Genomic DNA, 24,335 nt, shown 5'->3' with positions numbered 1-24,335 from the left:
ATGCTAGAGTCCTCAGTTGTCCGGAAAATTGGCAGAACAATCTCCTGATTCTCATGGAATACCGATGTTACCTTAGGATTTGCTCCTAGCATAGGAATCAGGACCACCCGGTCAGGGAAGAAGGTAAGGAATGGTTCTTTACATCCTAGAGAACTGATTTCGGAGACCCTCTTGGCTGATGTTATAGCCACTAGGAATACAGCTTTTAGAGAGAGATCTTTAATAGCTGCTTGATCCACAAGTCGTATTTCCTTTTCAGAAAAGAAATCCAGGACAAGAGGAAGATCCCACTTGGAAAACCTCGGCTTTCTTTGAGGCCTGATCCTTATTGCTCCTCTGAAAAATTGCCTTGTAAGGGGATGTCTGGCCCAGGATATACCTGTGAAGGCAGAGATTGCGGAAACCTGAACCCGTAGAGAACTTACTGATAAGGATAGATCCAGACCTTTTTGTAAGAAACCCAGAATATCCTGAATCCTTGGGTCAATACAGGAACCGTCAGTGGTGGCAACATAATCTGCGAATTTTGACCAAATTCTCTGATAAACTCTATTGGTACCTGGTCTTCTGGCATTTAGTAGAGTTGAAATAGCTGCACTTGGGCATCCTAGGGCTTCCAACCTTTCCCTCTCAAGAACCAAGCCATCAGATGGAGCTGGGATGGGCATGGGTGAAGAGATGCCCCTTGTGATAGGAGATCTGACCTGGATGGGAGAGGAATTGGATTCCGGTAGCTGAGCTGTAATAAGAGGGGGAACCACGGCCTGTTGGGCCAATATGGAACAACTGCCACTATCTCGACTTCTTCCCACCTGAGCCTTGACAGAAAACGTAGAATGACCGGAACTGGAGGAAAGGCATAAGCCCTGTGGAATCTCCACTGGTCCGTCAGGGCATCCACTCCGAAGGCCTGGGGACAACGACACCTCGTATAGTATTTCCCTATTTTGTAGTTGCAAGGGGATGCAAACAGGTCTACTTCCGGTGTCACTCCCAGGGATAGAATCCAACTGAAGACTTCTGCGTGGAGAGACCACTCGTTGTTGTCCAGAGCAAACCTTGAGAGAAAGTCAGCCTGGACATTTTGAGCTCCGGGAAGATAGACAGCCATCAGATTTGTCAGGTTCGTCTGAGCCCAGGACATGATTGGACCCACTTCCCTCAGTAAGGAGAGACTGCGTGTGCCCCCTTGTCTCTTGATATAGGACACCGCTGTCGTGTTGTCCAGCCTTAGGAGGACTGAGGCTCCTGAAGTTAAGTGGAGAAAGGCTCGTAGAGCACAGAAGGCAGCTCGAAGTTCCAGAACATTGGAGACTATACCTCGGGATGGAAAGTCCCACTTGCCTTGGGCTACCTCTGCTAGACAGAGAGCGCCCCAGCCTCTGCTGCTGGCATCCGTTGTCACTGTGATCCAGGAAACGGGTGCTATGGAATGACAGTTGGGGAGGTTCTTCCGCTGTAGCCACCAAGGGAGACTCTCCCGCATGGACGGGGTTATCCGGACCAGATGGTCTCAAGATCCTGGATCCCACTGCTGGAGAAAACCCTTCTGGAAGGGGCGCATCTTCCACTGTGCCCATTTCACCATGGGGGCTGTTGCTACCATGGTGCCGATTATCCTGAGACACTGAGAAGCTCTGAGTAAGGGCGATGACATTGCACGATGAATTCTGTCCCGAATTAACGGAATTTTCTCCAGAGGCAGAGAGATGGTGCTCTCTATCGTGTCGAACTGGGCTCCGAGGAATATCAAAGACTGAGTCGGGTCTAGATGACTTTTCTCCCTGTTTAACAGCCAACCGAACTCCGTCAGAGTAGAAATGACCTGATCTCGGTGCGATAACAGATGTTCTCTGTCCTGTGAAAGCAGGAGTAGATCGTCTAGATAGTGGTGTAATCGGATACCCTTGACCCTGATTAAAGCCACGACAGCCAGTAAGAGCTTCGAAAACACTTGAGGCGATGTTGTAAGCCCGAATGGGAGACATGTAAATTGGAGATGCCTCTGATCTACTGCAAAGCGAAGATATTTCTGGAAGTCCTTTGCAATCGGTACGTGAAAGTAGGCATCTTTCAGGTCTATGGAGACCATCCAATCGCCTGGTTGAATTGTTTGGCGAATTGTTAGTAGTGATTCCATCTTGAACTTTTCCTTCTTGATGAAGGAGTTCAGGTGTGTTAGGTCGATGACTGGCCTCCAGGAGCCATTCTTTTTGAGGACCATAAAAAGGGGGGAATACACCCCTTGAAATCTCTCTTCCGAGGGTACCGGGATGGCCGCACCTTGAGCTATCAGTGAGTCCGTGTATGATAGAAGAATTTGTTTCTTCTCCTCCAGGTGAGGAAGGACTGTGGAGACAAACTGGTGTAAGGGTGGGCTGCTGAACACCCACGAATGACCTGATGAGACTGTCTTGATTGTCCAGTAATCCCTGATCGAAGCTGCCCAGACGTGCTGAAAAAGGAGTAACCGAGCCCCAACTTGCTCCGCCTGGACAGGCTTTATATCAAAAGGACTTGGAAGCCTCCCGTCCACCAGAAGAGGTTGTCTTTGAGGACTTCTGACCAGAAGGTTGATTTCTCCTCCAGTTCTTTCTGAACTCACGACCGGGCTTGTAGCGGCGGGCATCTCTAGAACGCTCTTGATCTTGCCTGGGTTGAGGTCTTCTCTGACCCAAGAGGCGACGGTCCTGGGGTAAGAACCCTGACTTACCCCCTGTAGCACGGGTGATGGCGGAGTCCAGCTTATTCCGAAGAGGGAAGAACCCTCAAAGGGAATTCTGCACCAGGCCTGTTTAGAGGCAGGATCCGCCACCCATGGGCGTAGCCACAAGGCGCGCTTAGCTGTGACTGAAGAGAGCATGACACGTGCCACTAGGCGAATAATGTCAAGGGATGCTTCACCCAAGAAGACTGACGCCAGTTTCAGCTCATGAATCGGTGAGTTTTTAACCAAATCTTCAGAGACACTTGCCAAAGCTGCACCCACATCATCCGACCAGGATTCCATGGCTTTAGACAAAGCTGCAAGGGTTAAGGCTGGTTTACAAGCCATACCTGCCGTGATGTAGATACGTTTAAGATCCGTATCGATTTTCCTCTCTAGACCATCCTTGAATGAGACGGTATCCTCGAGAGGGAGAGTGACATGTCTCACCAACCTCATCAAAGCAGCATCAATGAGCGGAGCCGATTCTAGGTGCTTAACCTCTTCACTCCTGAATGGATACATTTTAGCCACTTTTGAAATCAACGAGTTTTTCCTCTCGACTTTAACCCATTCCTCAGAAATGATTTCTCCGAGTTCCCCCAGGAAGGGAAAATTTGGGCGATCCTTTTTAAGATGTTTGAAGTATTTCCTCTGTTTAGAGGGTGCTTCTACTGGATCTTCCCATTTCAATGCATCCTTCACAGCCTTGACCAACCGTGGTACCAGGGAAAAATCAAAACCCACTCCAGGATCGTCCGTCTCAACCTCACTCTCCGAGGATTCACTCAAAGAGGGACTACGTCTGGAGGGACCAGGAGCCCCAAGGTCGTCCCTGCCGGGAGCCAATGTAGGAGCAGAGGGAGCAATAGTTGTGCGGATGGGATCCGTTCTGATCAGAGATTCCTGAACCACTTTCCGGACCAGGGCCTCTACCTGCTGGTCTTCTGCTCCCCTTTCTTTTGCAGCTCGGGAAAAACATAGCTCACAGAGGGATTTACCCTCTGGGACCTGAGCTTTACATCCCCAGCAAGCTCTCTTCTCAGAGCGACTGGAATGGCGGTAGGAATGACGCCCGGACGTGGACTTGGGCTCTTCGCTATGACGCCTAGAAGCTGAACTAGGGCGTCTGGAACTAGATGAAGATTGTTGGTGATGTGATCTGGAACGATCCGTATCTTCGCGTGCTGAGGACCTATGTTCAGACCTAGAGGGGTTGAGCAAGAAAAGGAAAGAAAAATAGAATCCATAGAAAGGCAACCCAAAAGAAAAAATACAGGCAGAAGGAAAGGTAAATCTCCTACCTGCAGCGCAAGGGTTGGCCACTGGGGGGCGGTGACACGTCCATAGTAGAAACCTATAACTGTAGTGAAAATCCATAGTCAGCCTAGGAAACACTAACAGAGGACACAGGAGAGCTGGACAGCCAGCAGCATAGCTTCCTACCTTGGCAGATACAAATCACTGCACCGGGAGGCCGCCGTATCATCTGCAGATCATCCCAAGTAATAGCTGTATTTTGACAGCTATTTAAACTTGGCGCCGATGATGACGTCACCACGCCCCCCAGCGTCATCCAGCGGAACTCACGCGCATGCGCGATCGCCGTTCTATCCCCGGAACTGCGCGTGCGCGAACCAAGCCTCGTTTTCAGACGAGGCTGGCCGCTGCACAGAACCCGGAAGTACCCGGCGGACTGAGACGCAGATGCGCTCCAGCCGCCATAACAGGAGAACACAGGAAGGAAGACAAACAAAACACACACAGACACTGCTGCCATAAAAATATGCAAGGCAAAGGCTGTATACGATACCACTCAGCACGATCCTGGTCCATCCTGGTTGGGAACGACCATCCATTGCACGACCGGGCTTTCAGTAAGGGGGGGCCTCCTGCTAATAGCAAGGACGTTTGGCCCAATGCCGCTTGCCTGCCAATGGCGAGGATAGAAGCTCTTCATGGCATCGCATGTATAGCCCGTCTCCACCCTGCTAATAGCCGGGAATGCTGGACTCCAGAACCGCCATCAGGACAATCGTGCACGCCAGGACCGGACCATAGATAAATCCATAAGGTAAGATACACCTTGGTCCTAGGAGGAGGACAAAAAAGGAACACGGCCTCTGGCTAGGAGCAAAGATTTATGGGAGAGGGGTCCTATGAGGTATGAGAGGCGGGATTAACCCCCATACGTATGCTGCCATGGAGTCTGTCAGGAAATGTGTTTTATTGGGATTTTATGTGATAGACCAATGCAAAGTGGCACATAATTGTGAAGTGGAAGGAGAATGATAAATGGTTTTCACAATTTTTTACAAATAAATATCTGAAAAGTGTGGTGTGCATTTGTATTCAGCCCCCCTGAGTCAATACTTTGTAGAACCACCTTTCACTGCAATTACAGCTACAAGTCTTTTTGGGTATGTCTCTACCAGCTTTGCACATCTAGAGAGTGAAATTTTTGCCCATTCTTCTTTACAAAATAGCTCAAGCTCTATCAAATTGGATGGAGAGCATCTGTGAACAGCAATTTTCAACTCTTGCCACAGATTCTCAATGGATTTAGGTCTGGACTTTGACTGGGCTATTCAAACACATTAATATGCTTTGATCTAAACCATTCCATTGTAGAAATGGCTGTATGTTTAGGGTCGTTGTCCTGCTGGAAGTTGAACCTCCACCCCAGTCTCAAGTCTTTTGCAGACTCTAATGCCCCGTACACGCGGTCAGATTTTCCGATGGAAAATGTCCGATCGGAGCGTGTTGTCGGAAATTCTGACCGTGTGTGGGCTCCATCGGACATTTTCCATCGGATTTTCCGACACACAAAGTTGGAGAGCAGGAGAAAAAATTTTCCGACAACAAAATCCGATCGCGTCAATTCCGACCGTGTGTGGCCTGTTCCGACGCACAAAGTGCCACGCATGCTCAGAAGAAATTCCAAGACGGAACAGCTCGTTCTGGTAAACTTAGCGTTCGCAATGGATACAGCACTTTCGTTACGCTGCAATGTTAAAAATGGTTTAATACAGCGCACTCTCTTCTTCTTTATAATGTGACAAGAATGAAGTAGTTTTGCTGCTCATATTCACACACACTTCTCACAAAGTTTTATTTTTGTTTTTTTATTGGTATTCCCTGAATATATTGTTATTAGTTGTCACATCTGACATTATTTTTTTTTTTATTTTTTTTTTTTGGGGATTTTAAGGCTTTTTTTTTTTTTATTTAATGTTTGTATTTTTTCAAAGGCTGATCTTTGTTCAATGTTATTTTTATTTTTACTCCAGAATATTTTTGTGTGTGTTTTGTGTGTCAAGTTACCACAACACCATTGATATCTTTTATTATTTAATCTCAAGGAGATTGTTTGTTGTTGGTGTCCCTTGTTCATTTCACATTGTATATTTGAAATGTACCTGAATCCTCACAAACAAACTGTCATTTTTGAAGTAAAACACATAGGAGAGTATAATTCAAAACAAAAATCCTTTATTAAGGGATCAGAACCAAACAAAGAGGAAGGCAACACTGGATCAACAGGAGAAATTAGCGAAGCCTGGGACCCCCACGGCAGACATCAATTCTTGAACATCAAAATTGGTGGCCTGAGGAGTCCATATGTAAGGGAGAGCAGTCTGGTCCAGAATTCGCAGAGATCCGGATAGCAGCAGATGACATGTGTGTCCCCAGGCTGTGGTACCACAAGAGGCTGCATCTTTTGGCCGACCAGACTGGATCCAGGGTCCTCACTTTCTGGTCTTCCTTCCACGCTTCCTTCCAGGCTGTGGCTGTGCAGTTGGAGATGTGGCAGGAGGAGGAGTAGGACCTGGAGGAGGACCTATAGGAGAGGGAGGATGAGGAGGAGGACCTGCAGGAGGAGGAGGAGGACCATCGCAAAGGTGTGTCTGAGCTGTAATTTGGCCCCTCATACCTTTGTTAAGAGCCTCCAATATGAGCGACTCACACATGGCTTGTTGGCCCTCCTCCATTCTCTGCATTTTATATGCAATGACGGCAGCAATGCCCTCCTCCACAGCCTGTCATGCTCCCAGGACCTCTGTAGCCCTCCGAAAGAGTCCTCTGGCAGCCTCCTCTAGGGCACTCCTCCTACTGCCACTTTCTCTTTTCAGGGGGGGTGGAGGGACCTGCAGATCAGCCAGCCGGCTTGGCCCGGCCACCTCCTGGCTGAGACTTCCCTGTGTATGAAAAAGGGACATGGTTGTAATGTTTTGCATCATCAATCACAATCCTAAATTAGTACTCCCAACTAACATCTAGTTAACATCATTGATTGGACAAGCAGAAATATTTAGAGGAATGCTATACCTGGCTCAATCTGGGCTCCTCCACATGTGGCCTGGAAGGCCCAGGTTGGGCGTCAGAAGCCTCAGCCGGGGGGGAAGGAAGCGTGGAAGGAGGACTGGAGAGGGATGGCCTGGGTTCAGTCTGGCCTGCCAGAAAATGCAGCCTGTCATAGTACCACATCCTGGGGACATAGATGTCATCTGCTGCTCCGGATCTCTGTGAATCCAGGACCTTCTTGCGCTCCCTTAGATATGTGCTCCTCAGGCCACCAATTAATATCTTTAAATAGGTGATGTCTGCCGTGGGGATCACCTGCTTCACAATTTCACACAATTGCACCAGTGCTGCCTTCCTCTTTGCTTGGTTCTTGAAATGGGGGTGTTTAATCTCCCACAGACAGGGCAGCTCCCTTAACATATCTACGAATACTGACATGAAGTCATTGTCTTTCAGTAGCATATCCATGTCCACTGCAAGACACAACACAAGACAAAGCCTAATGTCAGACAAAACTCTCCTAATCTTGTTACAATATAGGCCTCAATGTAGAAGCAGTATAGGCACAAGTTTGTCTCTTACCTTTGTTCTTACGATCGGCACGTCCAATGCTCCTTCCTCCGCTCACAGATCGTACGTAATACGCACGTGTGTTACGCTTTCTATACACTGCGCATGCGTGTAACTCCGCCGGCCCCTGACGTTCTTTCTATTCTATTCCCCGCCCCTTTTCGTTCGGCGCAGTGGGGGAAGAGCACATGGTGGAGTCACAGCAGGTGTGTGATAATTGCAGGAACGAGGAGGAGGAAAGCCCGGATCCGGACACGTCCCGATCCAGAAGGAGACATTTTAAGGCCACAAATATGTCCTTTGGGGAGATGTTGGAGATGGTCGACATCATGAAGAAGTCTGACTATGACGGAAAGTATGGGCCTTACCCCAACCCCAATATCAGAAAGGCCAAGATCATGGCGAAAGTGGTCAAAAGTATTCACAAGAATTTCGGGGTACGAAGATCGAAAGATCAGCTCTGGAAGCGGTGGTCGGACCTGAAATTAAGAGAGCCAGAGCAGTACCGAAAGATCCGGAGAGTGCTGCAAAAAAGTAAGTAGTTGTGCTGTGTTCCTATTCTTTCTGTCTTTATTCCGTTCGTGCTGCTCCGTATGCTTTTCTTAATTGTAACGTTTAAAAGGGCAACTTTAATGTTCATGGGCCCATTATTCGTTCGTATCAAACATTTTTCTTTCGGCCTCTAAAACACCATTGTTTAGGCCATATGCATTTTCCCACATTTTTTTGAGGCCTACTTGGATGCCAAATATTTGTTTGTGCAGATGGGTTTGTTACTCGAATGAAATGCAAACTAGATTGTGTGTAAGGAGAGGACACTGAGCAGCTGTTTTCACATCTGGACACTGGAGCACTAGTGTGGGACACAAGAACACCATTTTTATTAGAGGGCCACACAGGTGCTCCAGTGTACACTATAGGGGGGTCTCCATCTGTGAAGCTTGTACCAAACAGGTAAAGTATTGCAGCTTGACAAAGGGCAAGAAAAAAAATACATCTTGGAACTCGGCTAAAATAGACAATTGTACCCCACTTCCAAGCAATGTTTCCTATTTCTAGTTCTGCCATCAAATATCTGTGTGCTAATTATAACATTTTTGTTTTACATAGGGGAGAAAAGACTCGGAGGACACCCCTCATCCGAGGAGACCACAGACCCCCCACCTATGGAAGAAGGTGAAATACCACCAACACAAGCTGAGCAGGAGGAGGAAGAAGATGTGGTGGAAATTGGCACCACAACAGGTGAGTGTCTGCGACCACAGACTCAGGTAAGAGATGGATGGTGGCAGATTTTTGATACCTGTTTTTGTTTTGTTTCTCTCTTTTTAGGTGATCGTGATCCAGATCCTTTCACATCAGAAAGTGCCCGGATCCTGATCGGGGAGATCATGGGGTGTAATGTCGAATTGCAAAACATACAGCAAAAAATCAATGATGTGATTAAAAAAAATAATAACATCATTGATGTTTTGTGGCGAATTTAAAACCCCACAAAATCACTTTTTGGATTGTGGTCCAATCTTTTAAATATTTTTGCAATGTTTTGAAAAGCCAAATTTGGAGGATGCACACAGTGTGCCAACATGTGCTATCTGCCATCACGGGAGATCAATGGACGCGTTTTGGGGGTGCAACCCCTTCCTCAATTATAAAGTAGCAGTGAGGAAGGGCTTGCTCCCCCAAAACACGTCCCTTAATCCCCCGTGATGGCAGATAGCACATGTTGACATTCGTAAATTGGTGTGCATCTTCCAAATTTGGCTTTTCCAGGGGTGATTTCCCCCCATCTGAACGCTATATCAAACCCAGTTCCTAAATACTGATGTCTGATATAGCCTTCAGGTTTTACCTAATGTGAACTTTGTAAGTTCAAGTTTTTTGCCTTTCTTGTTGGTTTTACACAGGCCTGTTTTATTTTAAATGGACATTTCGATTTTTGATAATGCTACTCCAAAAATTGTTATACAACAAACATGTTGGTTTGTTTTCAAAACCTTTGGTAAATGCACATGTGATTGTGCAGGTATAAAAAAGTTAGTTACTCGAGAATGTGTGGATTATTGTCTCAACACTACAACACTTTTGGGGTGATGTAATTGCTGTTTTCTGCGAAAATGGGGGTTATTTCCTAAGGGCAAATCCACTTTGCACTACAAGTGCAGGTTCAGTGCAGTTGCAAGTGCACTTGTAGTGAAATGTGTTTTTGCATTTAGTAAATAACAGCCAACAGTGCTTTGTATAATAAGGTTACACAATCACGACATTTTCTGGACTCAACACATTTCTGTCAGGGTCAGCTAAAACAAACACAAGCAGTAAATGTCCACAAAGAATTTCTTTTTTTTTTAATTATAAAAAGGCTTCACAGATTTGCTGGCATATTGATAGCCCCCCTACCCGCAAAGAACTCCAGGTAGCGTAACCGGACATCACGGGCACTCAGGGAGGGCAAGCCAGGACGGCCACTTTCAAGCGCCGTCAGTGTGGTTTGATGTATCATTCTGGCCTCAGGCCCAACTGAGCCAGCATAGTTGGCAGAATGTTTCCTTAAAAAGTTATGGAGAACACAGCACGCAAGTATAATATGGTTCAGTTTATACTCCGCCATATGGATGGGTGTCATAAATAGGCGGAACAGGCTGGCCAGGATTCCAAATGTGTTCTCCACCACTCTTCGGGCTCTGGCCAGCCGGTAATTAAAAACCCTCTGTTCCGGGGTGAGAGTCCTCATTGGGAATGGCCGCATCAGGTGGTCCCCCAGCGCAAACGCTTCATCAGCAACGAACACAAATGGGAGTCCTTCAACATTGTCCTCTGGAGCTGGCAAGTCCAAGCTGCCATTCTGGAGATGCCTGTGGAACTCCGTCTGGGCGATGACTCCACCATCGGACATCCAGCCATTCTTCCCCACGTCCACATACAAGAAGTCGTAATTAGCCGACACCACCGCCAACATCACTATACTATTGAACCCCTTGTAATTATAAGAGTACGACCCCGAGTTGGGTGGTGGGATGATGTGGACGTGTTTCCCATCAATTGCCCCTCCGCAGTTAGGAAAGTCCCACCGCTCGGCAAAGTGGGAGGCCACAGTCTGCCATTCCTGTGGCGTGGAAGGAAACTGTTGAAGAAAAAACAATAAACATTACTATTTTTACTCAGAAACATGGCAAGCAGATTAGACACAAACATTATGGGGCAACCTCCAGATAGCATTTATTAAGGGGAATTTAACAACGCCAAAGTATAAGGTACACCTATCATATTCCCCCCCCCCTCTCATGGGCCATTTCTAACATTATAGGGGGTGTGTGGAAATCTTGGACAGGTAACCCTCTTCACTTCATTGAGAGATGAATGCCTAAATAATGGGTATTACTTGGAACAGCCCCTCCTTAGTTACACTATTGGCAGCCCACTGGACAGGTAAGAAGTGTCATAATACAAAGATAGAAATACACACTGTACACATTTGAGGACATTTGGACATTCTGCTATTACCTATCAAGATAATAATAGGATCCCAAAACTTTAAACAGTACCATTTGAAAGTATACAGGCAGGCCCTTGCACTACATGCTTTGGGGAATTCATCCATAAATCTGACCACAAAAGAGATGGGTATAGTGTGTATGGGTTTGGCAAAGTCAGCAGATAGATGATTGAGGATAGATAGAGAATTGGGATCAGCTGACTTAGCAGTTGGGGGAGGGAGGGTTACTAAAAATTATTTGGGGACACCACAAAAAAAAAAGCCTCTGGCACTCTGCCAGAATTTAAAGCAAAAATAACATTTCCAAACATTTTAGGGGGTGTTTGGGGTAAAGCACTACTATGGAGCTGAAAAAATACATTGTTAAGTGACTACATGAGGTGAATATAGGCCAGGAGACACCATGCTGGGGAGGTTATTGAAGGGCAAATATGTATGAAGAACCTAAAATAATAATTACATAAAAATCCAGCATGCATGAGAACAAAGGGGACATTCACAGCATATTACAATCATGGTAATTAGGGAATGAGGAAAGAAATACAATATATTAGCAAACATTCAATACAATAAAATGTGATATTAAAGGATAAAAATCTTACCTTCATATACTCCTTCTGCAGGACCTGGAAGATGGCAGAACAGGTCTCTGGGATAATGATCCCCAGAGCCTGGGGGGAGATGCCTGTCGAGAACTTTAAGTCCTGCAGACTTCTCCCTGTCGCCAAATACGGCAGGGTAGCGACCAACCTCTGCTCCGGAGTGATGGCTTGCCTCATGCAGGTATCCTGCCTGCTGATATAGGGGGTCAGCAAAGCCAACAGACGGTGAAACACAGGGTCCGTCATCCTGAGAAAGTTCCTGAAATCATCAGGATTATTCTCACGGATCTCACGGAGCAAAGGCATATGAGAGAACTGGTCACGCTGAAGCAACCAATTCTTGGTCCATGAACTCCTCCCCACCCTGTTCATGGACTGGACTTGTGTCAAGGTCAGGACCCCAACACCAAGCCCCTGCACAGCACGAACTCTACGAGGAGTATGCATACGCAACATGGCTAGAAAACGGTCGGCTGCTCAGAACGAAGTAACAGAACGCACTGAAGAACAGCAAGGCCTGTGAAGAGCGACCTGAAAAACAGCAACGAGCGGACAAGATCGCACAGAAAACTCCAATACGAACTGACTGCACGCACTGAAGAGCAGATACAAACCCACAAGCACAAACTGAACAGCAGAAAACGATCTGGAAACCACGAGTCTGAAAAAGCGCGAATCGTCTCTCACCAAACTTTTACTAACACAAGATTAGCAAAAGGAGCCGAAAGGGTGCCGCGCTTGGTTCTGAACCGGCCTTTTCTAGTCTCGTCGTACGTGGTGTACGTGACCGCGTGGTTGGCGATCGGAAATTCCGACAACTTTGTGCGACCGTGTGTAGACAAAACAAGTTTGAGCCAACATCCGTCGGAAAAAATCCTAGGATTTTGTTGTCGGAATGTCCGAACAAAGTCCGACTGTGTGTACGCCCTATAACAGGTTTTCTTCTAAGATTTCCCTGTATTTGGCTACATCCATCTTCTCATCAACTTTGACCAGCTTCCTTGTCCCTGCTGAAGAAAAGCATCCCTACAACATGATGCTGCCACCACCATGTTTCACGATGAGGATGGTGTGTTCAGGGTGATGTGCAATGTTAGTTTTTCGCCACACAGCATTTTGCTTTTAGGCCAAAAAGTTCAATTTTGGTCTCATCTGACCAGAGCACCTTCTTCCACGTGTTTGCTGTGTCCCCCACATGGCTTCTCGCAAACTGCAAGTGGGACTTCTTATGGCTTTCTTTCAACAATGGCTTTCTTCTTGCCACTCCATAAAGGCCAGTTTTGTGGAGTGCATGACTAATAGTTGACCTGTGCTGTGGATCTCTGCAGCTCCTCCAGAGTTAAACATTTTGAAAACCATTTATCATTTTCCTTCCACTTCACAATTATGTGCCACTTTGTGTTGGTCTATCACATAAAATCCCAATAAAATACATTTATGCCTTTCAGTTGTAACATGACAAAATGTGGAAAATGTCATGGGGTGTGAATACTTTTTCAAGGCACTGTAGCTCAGTTTTGTAGCTAACAGTCTGCTTATAGGGTTTTTCTTTTGGCTTTCTGCTTGGATGATGTCTGTGGTTGATTATGATTAGTGACAGATAGGTAAAGGAAAATGAAAGGGCAACTTTGATGATCAAGGAAAGTATGAAGTGGGTGGGAGGCATCTTGAATGTGGGGATTACTCTGTCATCAAAGTCTTACGGACATTTGTTACATTCCTTATACATGCTAAGAAACATAAAAGATAAAATAATGTGATTGATTTTCTACATTTACACTTATTAACCTGATGCTTTAAAGGATACTTGCTATAAGAAATATGCTGGTGGCCGCACAGAGGATGACTCGAACTGGACCAATCCAGCTTCCGCCATGTCTTGGCTTTACCTTGTAGGTTAATACTATTTGCAGCCAGAAATAAATGTTACCAATGATGAATGCCAAGAAAGCTCCGACCAGATGTGTTTCAATTTGGTTGGATTGCTGTGGAGAAAATACATATACCATCCATATCAATGCTTTATCATTGCTGTATACTAGCCAACAATCCCAAATCATTGCCCAGAACGAGTATTGTTCTTTCCTAATAAATCCTATGTTCCTATGGCATACCTTCCAACGATATGAGATGGAAAAGAGGGACAAATTACAACACAAACTATGTAGGCACATGGCATAGTCCTACAATGTTTCCACTAACAATGACCATGAGGATTAATATATATATAAATAAATAAAATGATTGTCTTAACCCAAAATTTGTTATTTTCATCACCACATTTCCTTTTTTTTGGCTTTTAAAAATGACAAATAGAAAAATTTAAAGTTTAGATATAAGGCTTAGTTCAGTAAAATAACCTTTTGATACATTGAGTCAAAAAGGGACAACTGAGGTAGAAAGAGGAAGAGAGGGATTTGGATCCAAAAAGGGACAGTTCTGCAAAATAAGGGACCTTTGGGCCTTTGAGAGCTATGCAATGTGGATAGACATACCTCTAACCATGCCCACCCATCTGGTATTAGCTATCTGACTGACTGCTTTGGGCACTTTTCTTTGTGCTAACTTTTATTTTAAAAATATAAACTCACTCACTTGCATGCATGTGTTGATAATCAGATTGGGTAATTATGTTCTGTTTTAAAACAGAGAAGTAGCACTTTTAAAAGCTTAATGTAGACCAACCTGGAAATTGCCGACCAGAGATGTTCCTAAAGCACATAACAATCCCATTGCAAGACTGGCAGAATTTACAGAAGAGTCGCAGTGATAGTCCCTGATTTGCTGAAAGCGCATGACAACGGTCCATACCACTAAGATAACAATAAGAACATGTTTAGGTCATTGCTTCTTTTTTTGTTACATTTTTTTTTCAATTATGTCTGAAAAGGTACCTGTATTGCATTAGTGGGGTGTGCCCAGGGCTTGTTTAATGCATAGGAATCAAATAGGAAAAAAATCTAGAAAAGCTCTTTTTCCTAGGCAGTACCCTAAAACTTTTGTCTTGATTTCCTCCTGAAAAACGTCAGTGCATCTGCTGCCCTGTGAATGGTGAATGTGCCTAGGCACCCCTGTTCTGTTTAATAGCTGCATCTCTGCAGTGTAAAATCATCTGAGACCCTCTGACTGCTAATCTTATGAGATTTGGCAATATCACCCCTGTTCAGCTTGCTGGAGAGAAAGCTGTACCTGGGAAGCTGCCAAGTACTCCCTGCTTCCGCTTAATTTATGCTGAGGATCTGTGCCTCCTCAACCTCCTCTGCTGCTTCTTGACCATTACTCCACAAGTTATCAGATCATAAGTCATCATGCGGGGTAGGACTCTGATATAAGGAAGCAAAACCTTGCCTTCACAAAGGTGTGCACAGAGGAGGCATGGAACAATGCGTGGTAAGTTCTTGCCTGCTCAGTAGATGGTTTTAAAAAAGAGCTACATGCATTCCTAAATGCACAAAATATAACTGGATAATAATATTTATAATAATATGTATAGGTAATGACACCAGAGATTGTTGATCAAGGGAATATAAGATTGCCTACTGGAGGATCAGGATCCCCCCCCACTGGAACAAAGTGGACCATGTGTTATAGGTTTTTTTTTGCCTACTTCTGTATCAAATGTGGGTATAGGATTGTATATACATGGAGGTTTTCTATTTATTTATTTTTTTCTATTGGTTGGACAAGATGAAATTGTGTCTTTTTTTCAACATGACTAACTATGTAACTCAGTACTCAGTAAGGCCAGGTCCTTGTTTTTTGAGTTTTTTTTTTAAAAATTGGATTAGATACCCTTAAGCTTCAAACACACGATCAGATTGTTTGCCAACAAAACAGTGGAATTTTGTCCAAAGGACGTTGGCCCAAACTTATCTTGCATACACACGGCCACACAATTGTTGGCCAACAATTGAGAACGTAGTGACGTATTACATTGTTTTTCAGCTCTTTAGCGCCACCCTTTGGGCTCCTTCTGCTAATTTCGTGTTAGTAGAAGTTTGGTGAGTGTTGATTTGCGCTTTTCATTTTGCACTTTTCATTTCACGCATTTCAGTTTGCACTTTTCAGTTCGTTTCTGAACGGCCGTTCGTCAACCAGCCATGTTGCGGAATCGGAGGAGATAACGTGTTATTTATTATTGGCCTTGGAGTTATTGCTTTGACGTTATTTTTTTGGTTGAATAATGATTTGATTTGGTATATTTTCTATATTTTTGGATGCATAGAATGCATTTTAAGTTCTATTGGCAGATAGAATGTCTAATTTTATTTGTTTTCTTTTTTTAATACACAATAAAAAAATTGTGGAGAATAATACTTGGCTATGTGTTTTACTTCAAATGACAGTTTGGGAATAGGCAGTTACATTTAAAAAAATACAATGTAAAATTGACAAGGGACACCAACATAGTTGTATATTTGATCTTAAAAACTATGGGATAATGATGCTGTGGTAACTTGCCCAAATAAAAATTTAAAAAAGCATAATAATATTATTCTTGATATCACTAGAAAAAAAAGCCTTTGAAAATGTGTTTGCAATAACTCCATCAGTATCACCAACAAAGCAGCTTCATTATTATCCCATCAACCACTTAAGGACCGCCTCACGCCGATGTACATCGGCAAGGCGGCACGGGCAGGCAAAATCACGTACATGTACGTGATTTGCCTCCCGCGGGTGGGGGGTCCGATCGGACCCCCCCCGGTGCCCGAGGCGGTCCTGTTTTGTCCCCCGGCGATCGGAGGTGAGGGGGAGGCCATCCGTTCGTGGCCCCCCCCTCGCGATCGCCGCCGGCCAATCAGATCACTTCCTTTGCTGCTGTATGCTAAACAGCAGCAAAGGAAATGATGTCATCTCTCCTCGGCTCGGTATTCCGTTGCAGCGCCGAGGAGAGAAGACTTCACTGTGAGTGCACAACACTACACACACACAGTAGAACATGCCAGGCACACAAAACACCCCGATCCCCCCCCCGATCGCCCCCCGATCCCCCCCCCCTCCCTGTCACAAACTGACACCAGCAGTTTTTTTTTTTTTTTTTCTGATTAGATTGGTGTCAGTTTGTGACAGTTACAGTGTTGGGACAGTGAATATTAGCCCCCTTTAGGTCTAGGATACCCCCCTAACCCCCCCCTAATAAAGTTTTAACCCCTTGATCACCCCTGTCGCCAGTGTCACTAAGCGATCATTTTTCTGATCGCTGTATTAGTGTCGCTGGTGACGCTAGTTAGTGAGGTAAATATTTAGGTTCGCCGTCAGCGTTTTATAGCGACAGGGACCCCCATATACTACCTAATAAATGTTTTAACCCCTTGATTGCCCCCTAGTTAACCCTTTCACCACTGATCACCGTATAACCGTCACGGGTGACGCTGGTTAGTTCGTTTACTTTTTATAGTGTCAGGGAACCCGCCGTTTATTACCGAATAAAGGTTTAGCCCCCCGATCGCCCGGCGGTGATATGCGTCGCCCCAGGCAGCGTCAGATTAGCGCCAGTACCGCTAACACCCACGCACGCGGCATACGCCTCCCTTAGTGGTATAGTATCTGAACGGATCAATATCTGATCCGATCAGATCTATACTAGCGTCCCCAGCAGTTTAGGGTTCCCAAAAACGCAGTGTTAGCGGGATCAGCCCAGATACCTGCTGGCACCTGCGTTTTGTCCCTCCGCCCGGCCCAGCCCAAGTGCAGTATCGATCGATCACTGTCACTTACAAGGCACTAAACGCATAACTGCAGCGTTCGCAGAGTCAGGCCTGATCCCTGCGATCGCTAACAGTTTTTTTGGTAGCATTTTGGTGAACTGGCAAGCACCAGCCCCAGGCAGTGTCAGGTTAGCGCCAGTACCGCTAACACCCACGCACGTACCGTACACCTCCCTTAGTGGTATAGTATCTGAACGGATCAATATCTGGTCCAATCAGATCTATACTAGCGTCCCCAGCAGTTTAGGGTTCCCAAAAACGCAGTGTTAGCGGGATCAGCCCAGATACCTGCTAGCACCTGCGTTTTGCCTCTCCGCCCGGCCCAGCCCAGCCCACCCAAGTGCAGTATCGATCGATCACTGTCACTTACAAGGCACTAAACGCATAACTGCAGCGTTCGCAGAGTCAGGCCTGATCCCTGCGATCGCTAACAGTTTTTTTGGTAGCATTTTGGTGAACTAGCAAGCACCAGCCCCAGGCAGCGTCAGGTTAGCGCCAGTACCGCTAACACCCACACACGCAGCATACACCTCCCTTAGTGGTATAGTATCTGAACGGATCAATATCTGATCCGATCAGATCTATACTAGCGTCCCCAGCAGTTTAGGGTTCCCAAAAACGCAGTGTTAGCGGGATCAGCCCAGATACCTGCTAGCACCTGCGTTTTGCCCCTCCGCTCGGCCCAGCCCAGCCCACCCAAGTGCAGTATTGATCGATCACTGTCACTTACAAAACACTAAACGCATAACTGCAGCGTTCGCAGAGTCAGGCCTGATCCCTGTGATCGCTAACAGTTTTTTTGGAAGCTTTTTATTGAACTGGCAAGCACCAGCGGCCTAGTACACACCGGTCGTAGTCAAACCAGCACTGCAGTAACACTTGGTGACGTGGCGAGTCCCATAAGTGCAGTTCAAGCTGGTGAGGTGGCAAGCACAAGTAGTGTCCCGCTGCCACCAAGAAGAAGACAAACACAGGCCCATCATGCCCATAATGCCCTTCCTGCTGCATTCGCCAATCCTAATTGGGAACCCACCGCTTCTGCAGCGCCCATACTTCCCCCATTCACATCCCAAACCAAATGCAGTCGGCTGCATGAGAGGCATTTTTATGTCCTCCCGAGTACCCCTACCCAACGAACCCAACCAAAAAAAAGATGTCGTGTCTGCAGCAAGCGCGGATATAGGCGTGACACCCGCTATTATTGTCCCTCCTGTCCTGACAATCCTGGTCTTTGCATTGGTGAATGTTTTGAACGCTACCATGCACTAGTTGAGTATTAGCGTAGGGTACAGCACTGCACAGACTAGGCACACTTTCACAGGGTCTCCCAAGATGCGATCACATTTTGAGAGACCCGAACCTGGAACCGGTTACAGTTATAAAAGTTAGTTACAAAAAAAGTGTAAAAAAAAATATATATATATATATAAAATAAAAAAAATTGTTTGTCGTTTTATTGTTCTCTCTCTCTCTATTCTCTCTCTCTATTGTTCTGCTCTTTTTTACTGTATTCTATTCTGCAATGTTTTATTGTTATTATGTTTTATCATGTTTGTTTTTCAGGTATGCAATTTTTTATACTTTACCGTTTACTGTGCTTTATTGTTAACCATTTTTTTTGTCTTCAGGTACGCCATTCACGACTTTGAGTGGTTATACCAGAATGATGCCTGCAGGTTTAGGTATCATCTTGGTATCATTCTTTTCAGCCAGCGGTCGGCTTTCATGTAAAAGCAATCCTAGTGGTTAATTAGCCTCTAGACTGCCTTTACAAGCCGTGGGAGGGAATGCCCCCCCCCCACCGTCTTCCGTGTTTTTCTCTGGCTCTCCTGTCTCAACAGGGAACCTGAGAATGCAGCCGGTGATTCAGCCAGCTGACCATAGAGCTGATCAGAGACCAGAGTGGCTCCAAACATCTCTATGGCCTAAGAAACCGGAAGCTACGAGCATTTTATGACTTAGATTTCGCCGGATGTAAATAGCGCCATTGGGAAATTGGGGAAGCATTTTATCACACCGATCTTGGTGTGGTCAGATGCTTTGAGGGCAGAGGAGAGATCTAGGGTCTAATAGACCCCAATTTTTTCAAAAAAGAGTACCTGTCACTACCTATTGCTATCATAGGGGATATTTACATTCCCCGAGATAACAATAAAAATGATTAAAAAAAAAAAAAAAATGAAAGGAACAGTTTAAAAATAAGATAAAAAAGCAAAAAAATAATAAAGAAAAAAAAAAAAAAAAAAAAAGCACCCCTGTCGCCCCCTGCTCTTGCGCTAAGGCGAACGCAAGCGGCGGTCTGTCGTCAAATGTAAACAGCAATTGCACCATGCATGTGAGGTATCACCGCGAAGGTCAGATCGAGGGCAGTAATTTTAGCAGTAGACCTCCTCTGCAAATCTAAAGTGGTAACCTGTAAAGGCTTTTAAAGGCTTTTAAAAATGTATTTATTTTGTTGCCACTGCACGTTTGTGCGCAATTGTAAAGCATGTCATGTTTGGTATCCATGTACTCAGCCTAAGATCATCTTTTTTATTTCATCAAACATTTGGGCAATATAGTGTGTTTTAGTGCATTAAAATTTAAAAAAGTGTGTTTTTTCCCCAAAAAATGCGTTTGAAAAATCGCTGCGCAAATACTGTGTGAAAAAAAAAATGAAACACCCACCATTTTAATCTGTAGGGCATTTGCTTTAAAAAAATATATAATGTTTGGGGGTTCAAAGTAATTTTCTTGCAAAAAAAAATAACTTTTTCATGTAAACAATAAGTGTCAGAAAGGGCTTTGTCTTCAAGTGGTTAGAAGAGTGGGTGATGTGTGACATAAGCTTCTAAATGTTGTGCATAAAATGCCAGGACAGTTCAAAACCCCCCCAAATGACCCCATTTTGGAAAGTAGACACCCCAAGCTATTTGCTGAGAGGCATGTCGAGTCCATGGAATATTTTATATTGCGACACAAGTTGCGGGAAAGAGACAAATTTTTTTTTTTTTTTTCCACAAAGTTGTCACTAAATGATATATTGCTCAAACGTGCCATGGGAATATGTGAAATTACACCCCAAAATACATTCTGCTGCTTCTCCTGAGTACGGGGATACCACATGTGTGAGATTTTTTGGGAGCCTAGCCGCGTACGGGACCCCGAAAACCAAGCACCGCCTTCAGGCTTTCTAAGGGCGTGAATTTTTGATTTCACTCTTCACTGCCTATCACAGTTTCGGAGGCCATGGAATGCCCAGGTGGCACAAAACCCCCCCCAAATGACCCCATTTTGGAAAGTAGACACCCCAAGCTATTTGCTGAGAGGTATAGTGAGTATTTTGCAGACCTCACTTTTTGTCACAAAGTTTTGAAATTTGAAAAAAGAAAAAAAAAAATGTTTTTTCTTGTCTTTCTTCATTTTCAAAAACAAATGAGAGCTGCAAAATACTCACCATGCCTCTCAGCAAATAGCTTGGGGTGTCTACTTTCCAAAATGGGGTCATTTGGGGGGGTTTTGTGCCACCTGGGCATTCCATGGCCTCCGAAACGGTGATAGGCAGTGAAGAGTAAAATAAAAAATTCACGCCCTTAAAAACGCTGAAGGCGGTGATTGGTTTTCGGGGTCCCGTACGCGGCTAGGCTCCCAAAAAGTCCCACACATGTGGTATCCCCATACTCAGGAGAAGCAGCTAAATGTATTTTGGGGTGCAATTCCACATATGCCCATGGCCTGTGTGAGCAATATATCATTTAGTGACAACTTTGTGAAAAAAAAAAAAAAAAAGTGTCACTTTCCCGCAACTTGTGTCAAAATATAAAATATTCCATGGACTCAATATGCCCCTCAGCAAATAGCTTGGGGTGTCTACTTTCCAAAATGGGGTCATTTGGGGGGGTTTTGTGCCACCTGGGCATTCCATGGCCTCCGAAACGGTGATAGGCAGTGAAGAGTAAAATAAAAAATTCACGCCCTTAAAAACGCTGAAGGCGGTGATTGGTTTTCGGGGTCCCGTACGCGGCTAGGCTCCCAAAAAGTCCCACACATGTGGTATCCCCATACTCAGGAGAAGCAGCTAAATGTATTTTGGGGTGCAATTCCACATATGCCCATGGCCTGTGTGAGCAATATATCATTTAGTGACAACTTTGTGCAAAAAAAAAAAAAAAAAAAAAAAAAGTGTCACTTTCCCGCAACTTGTGTCAAAATATAAAATATTCCATGGACTCAATATGCCTCTCAGCAAATAGCTTGGGGTGTCTACTTTCCAAAATGGGGTCATTTGGGGGGGGTTTGTGCCACCTGGGCATTCCATGGCCTCCGAAACTGTGATAGGCAGTGAAGAGTGAAATCAAAAATTTACACCCTTAGAAATCCTGAAGGTGGTGATTGGTTTTCGGGGTCCCGTACGCGGCTAGGCTCCCAAAAAGTCCCACACATGTGGTATCCCCGTACTCAGGAGAAGCAGCTGAATGTATTTTGGGGTGCAATTCCACATAGGCCCATGGCCTGTGTGAGCAATATATCATTTAGTGACAACTTTTTGTAAATATTTTTTTTTTTTTGTCATTATTCAATCACTTGGGACAAAAAAAATAAATATTCAATGGGTTCAACATGCCTATCAGCAATTTCCTTGGGGTGTCTACTTTCCAAAATGGGGTCATTTGGGGGGGTTTTGTACTGCCCTGCCATTTTAGCACCTCAAGAAATGACATAGGCAGTCATAAACTAAAAGCTGTGTAAATTCCAGAAAATGTACCCTAGTTTGTAGACGCTATAACTTTTGCGCAAACCAATAAATATACGCTTATTGACATTTTTTTTACCAAAGACATGTGGCCGAATACATTTTGGCCTAAATGTATGACTAAAATTGAGTTTATTGGATTTTTTTTATAACAAAAATTAGAAAATATCATTTTTTTTCAAAATTTTCGGTCTTTTTCCGTTTATAGCGCAAAAAATAAAAACCGCAGAGGTGATCAAATACCATCAAAAGAAAGCTCTATTTGTGGAAAGAAAAGGAAGCAAATTTTGTTTGGGTACAGCATTGCATGACCGCGCAATTAGCAGTTAAAGCAACGCAGTGCCAAATTGGAAAAAGACCTCTGGTCCTTAGGCAGCATAATGGTCCGGGGCTCAAGTGGTTAACCACCTTAAGGACCAAGCCTCTTTCTGAGATTTGTTGTTTACAAGTTAAAAACAGGTTTTTTTGCTATAAAATTACCCCAAACATTATACTTTTTTTCTAACACCCTAGAGAATAAAGTGGGGTCGTTGCAATACTTTTTGTCACATCGTATTTGCGCAGCGGTCTTACAAGCACACTTTTTTTGGAAAAAATACACTTTTTTGAATTAAAAAATAAGACATCAGTAAAGTTAGCCCAATTTTGTTATATTGTGAAAGATAATGTTACGCTGAGTAAATTGATACCCAACATGTCACGCTTCAAAATTGCTCCCGCTCGTGGAATGGCGACAAACTTTTACCCTTAAAAAATCTCCATAGGCGATGTTTAAAAAATTCTACAGGTTGCATGTTTTACAGAGGAGGTCTAGGGCTAGAATTATTGCTCTCGCTCTACCGATTGTGGCGATACCTCACATGTGTGGTTTGAACACCGTTTTCATATGCAGGCGCTACTCACGTATGCGTTCGCTTCTGCATGTGAGCTCGTCGGGACGGGGCAAGTTTACATTTTTTTAATTCTTATTTATTTTACCTTTTATTTTTTATTTTTACGCTGTTTTAAAAAAAAATTGTGTCACTTTTATTCCTATTACAAGGAATGTAAACATCCCTTGTAATAGAAAAAAGCATGACAGGACCTCTTAAATATGAGATCTGGGGTCAAAAAGACCTCAGATTTCATATTTACACTAAAATGCAATAAAAGAAAAAAAATTATTTAAAAAAATGAAAAAAAAAGGCCCTTTAAGAGCTATGGGCGAAAGTGATGTTTTGACGTTGCTTACGCCCTGCAATGATATGGAGACGGGTGGGGGCCATCTTCCCCTTACTCGTCTCCATGTCAGGCCACAGGAAGGATCCGATTGCCTCCGCCTCTGCCGACTGCTCCAGTAAGCGGTGGAGGCCACCTGGATCGCGGCAGGAGGGGGGCCCCTCTCCCACCGCCGATAAAAGTGATCTTGTGGCGAATCCACCTCAGAGACCACTTTTATCTTAAACCGGACCGCTCACTGAAGAAGAGGATACCGGGGTTATGCTGCCATAACAACGATACCCTCCTTCAAACAGCCAACGTATAACGACGGTGGGTGGTCCGGAAATGGTTAAAGAAGAAGAGAATTGTGCGCTGCATTTCAAGGTTTCATAATTTGCCACGCCACAAATGTTAATTCTCCATTATGAACGCTAGTTTACAAGACTGACCGCTTCTGGCTCGTCCTTGCTTCCGAGCATGCGTGTTTGTACTTTGGACTTTTGCTTGGATCCCCTGAGCTGGGTCCCTGGCTTGGCTTTCAGCTAACCCGCTGAATCCTCTTCAAGTGCCACCCACACTCACCCGCTGGGTCCCTGACTTGAACGCTGAAGCTTTCCCAACGTGTTCAGCATCCCCGGCTAGTGAAAAAGGCTGCTCTGGTACTTCTTCAGACTTCACAAACCTGGGCTCTGATAACAGGAGTAGTTGTCCCTTACTGTTGATGGTGTCCCCTTTATCTTTGATCTCTGGTTCTCACTTGACTCTGGTAACAGGAGTGGTCTTCCTATGTGGCAAATGCTTCTCCTTCATCCCTGGCAACACTCGGTTCACCATCCGGCTGAACCTCTGCAATGATCAAGCTCCCCTCGGGCTGAGCCTCTACACACGTGGCTAGGCCTCAGGCTTAGGCCTAACCTTCAGCTGCTGCTTCACATACAGCCCCCAGGCCTCAGCCTGGGGCTAAAAGAACACTGATCTGTTGTTTGGTTATAACCCCCTTCTGACAGAACAA

General features: G+C 44.8%; 1 protein-coding gene across 1 annotated transcript in view; it reads right to left on the bottom strand.

Annotated features, from left to right (window-relative positions):
- TMEM150B (transmembrane protein 150B) overlaps positions 1–24,335 on the bottom strand; it is a 95,853-nt gene that overhangs the window by 9,234 nt on the left and 62,284 nt on the right. The window contains exons 5-6 of the mRNA XM_073602802.1: positions 14,366–14,493; positions 13,488–13,665 (exon numbers count right to left, since the gene is read on the bottom strand). Coding sequence (XP_073458903.1) covers positions 13,488–13,665; positions 14,366–14,493 — 306 coding nt within the window. The remainder of the gene's footprint in view (positions 1–13,487; positions 13,666–14,365; positions 14,494–24,335) is intronic.

This window comes from Aquarana catesbeiana, linkage group LG10 (assembly GCF_042186555.1).
Source record: "Aquarana catesbeiana isolate 2022-GZ linkage group LG10, ASM4218655v1, whole genome shotgun sequence".
In the NCBI taxonomy this organism is placed as follows: domain Eukaryota; kingdom Metazoa; phylum Chordata; class Amphibia; order Anura; family Ranidae; genus Aquarana; species Aquarana catesbeiana.
The sequence above is the reverse complement of the archived record's forward strand: the minus strand, read 5'-3'. Positions and strand labels throughout refer to the sequence as shown.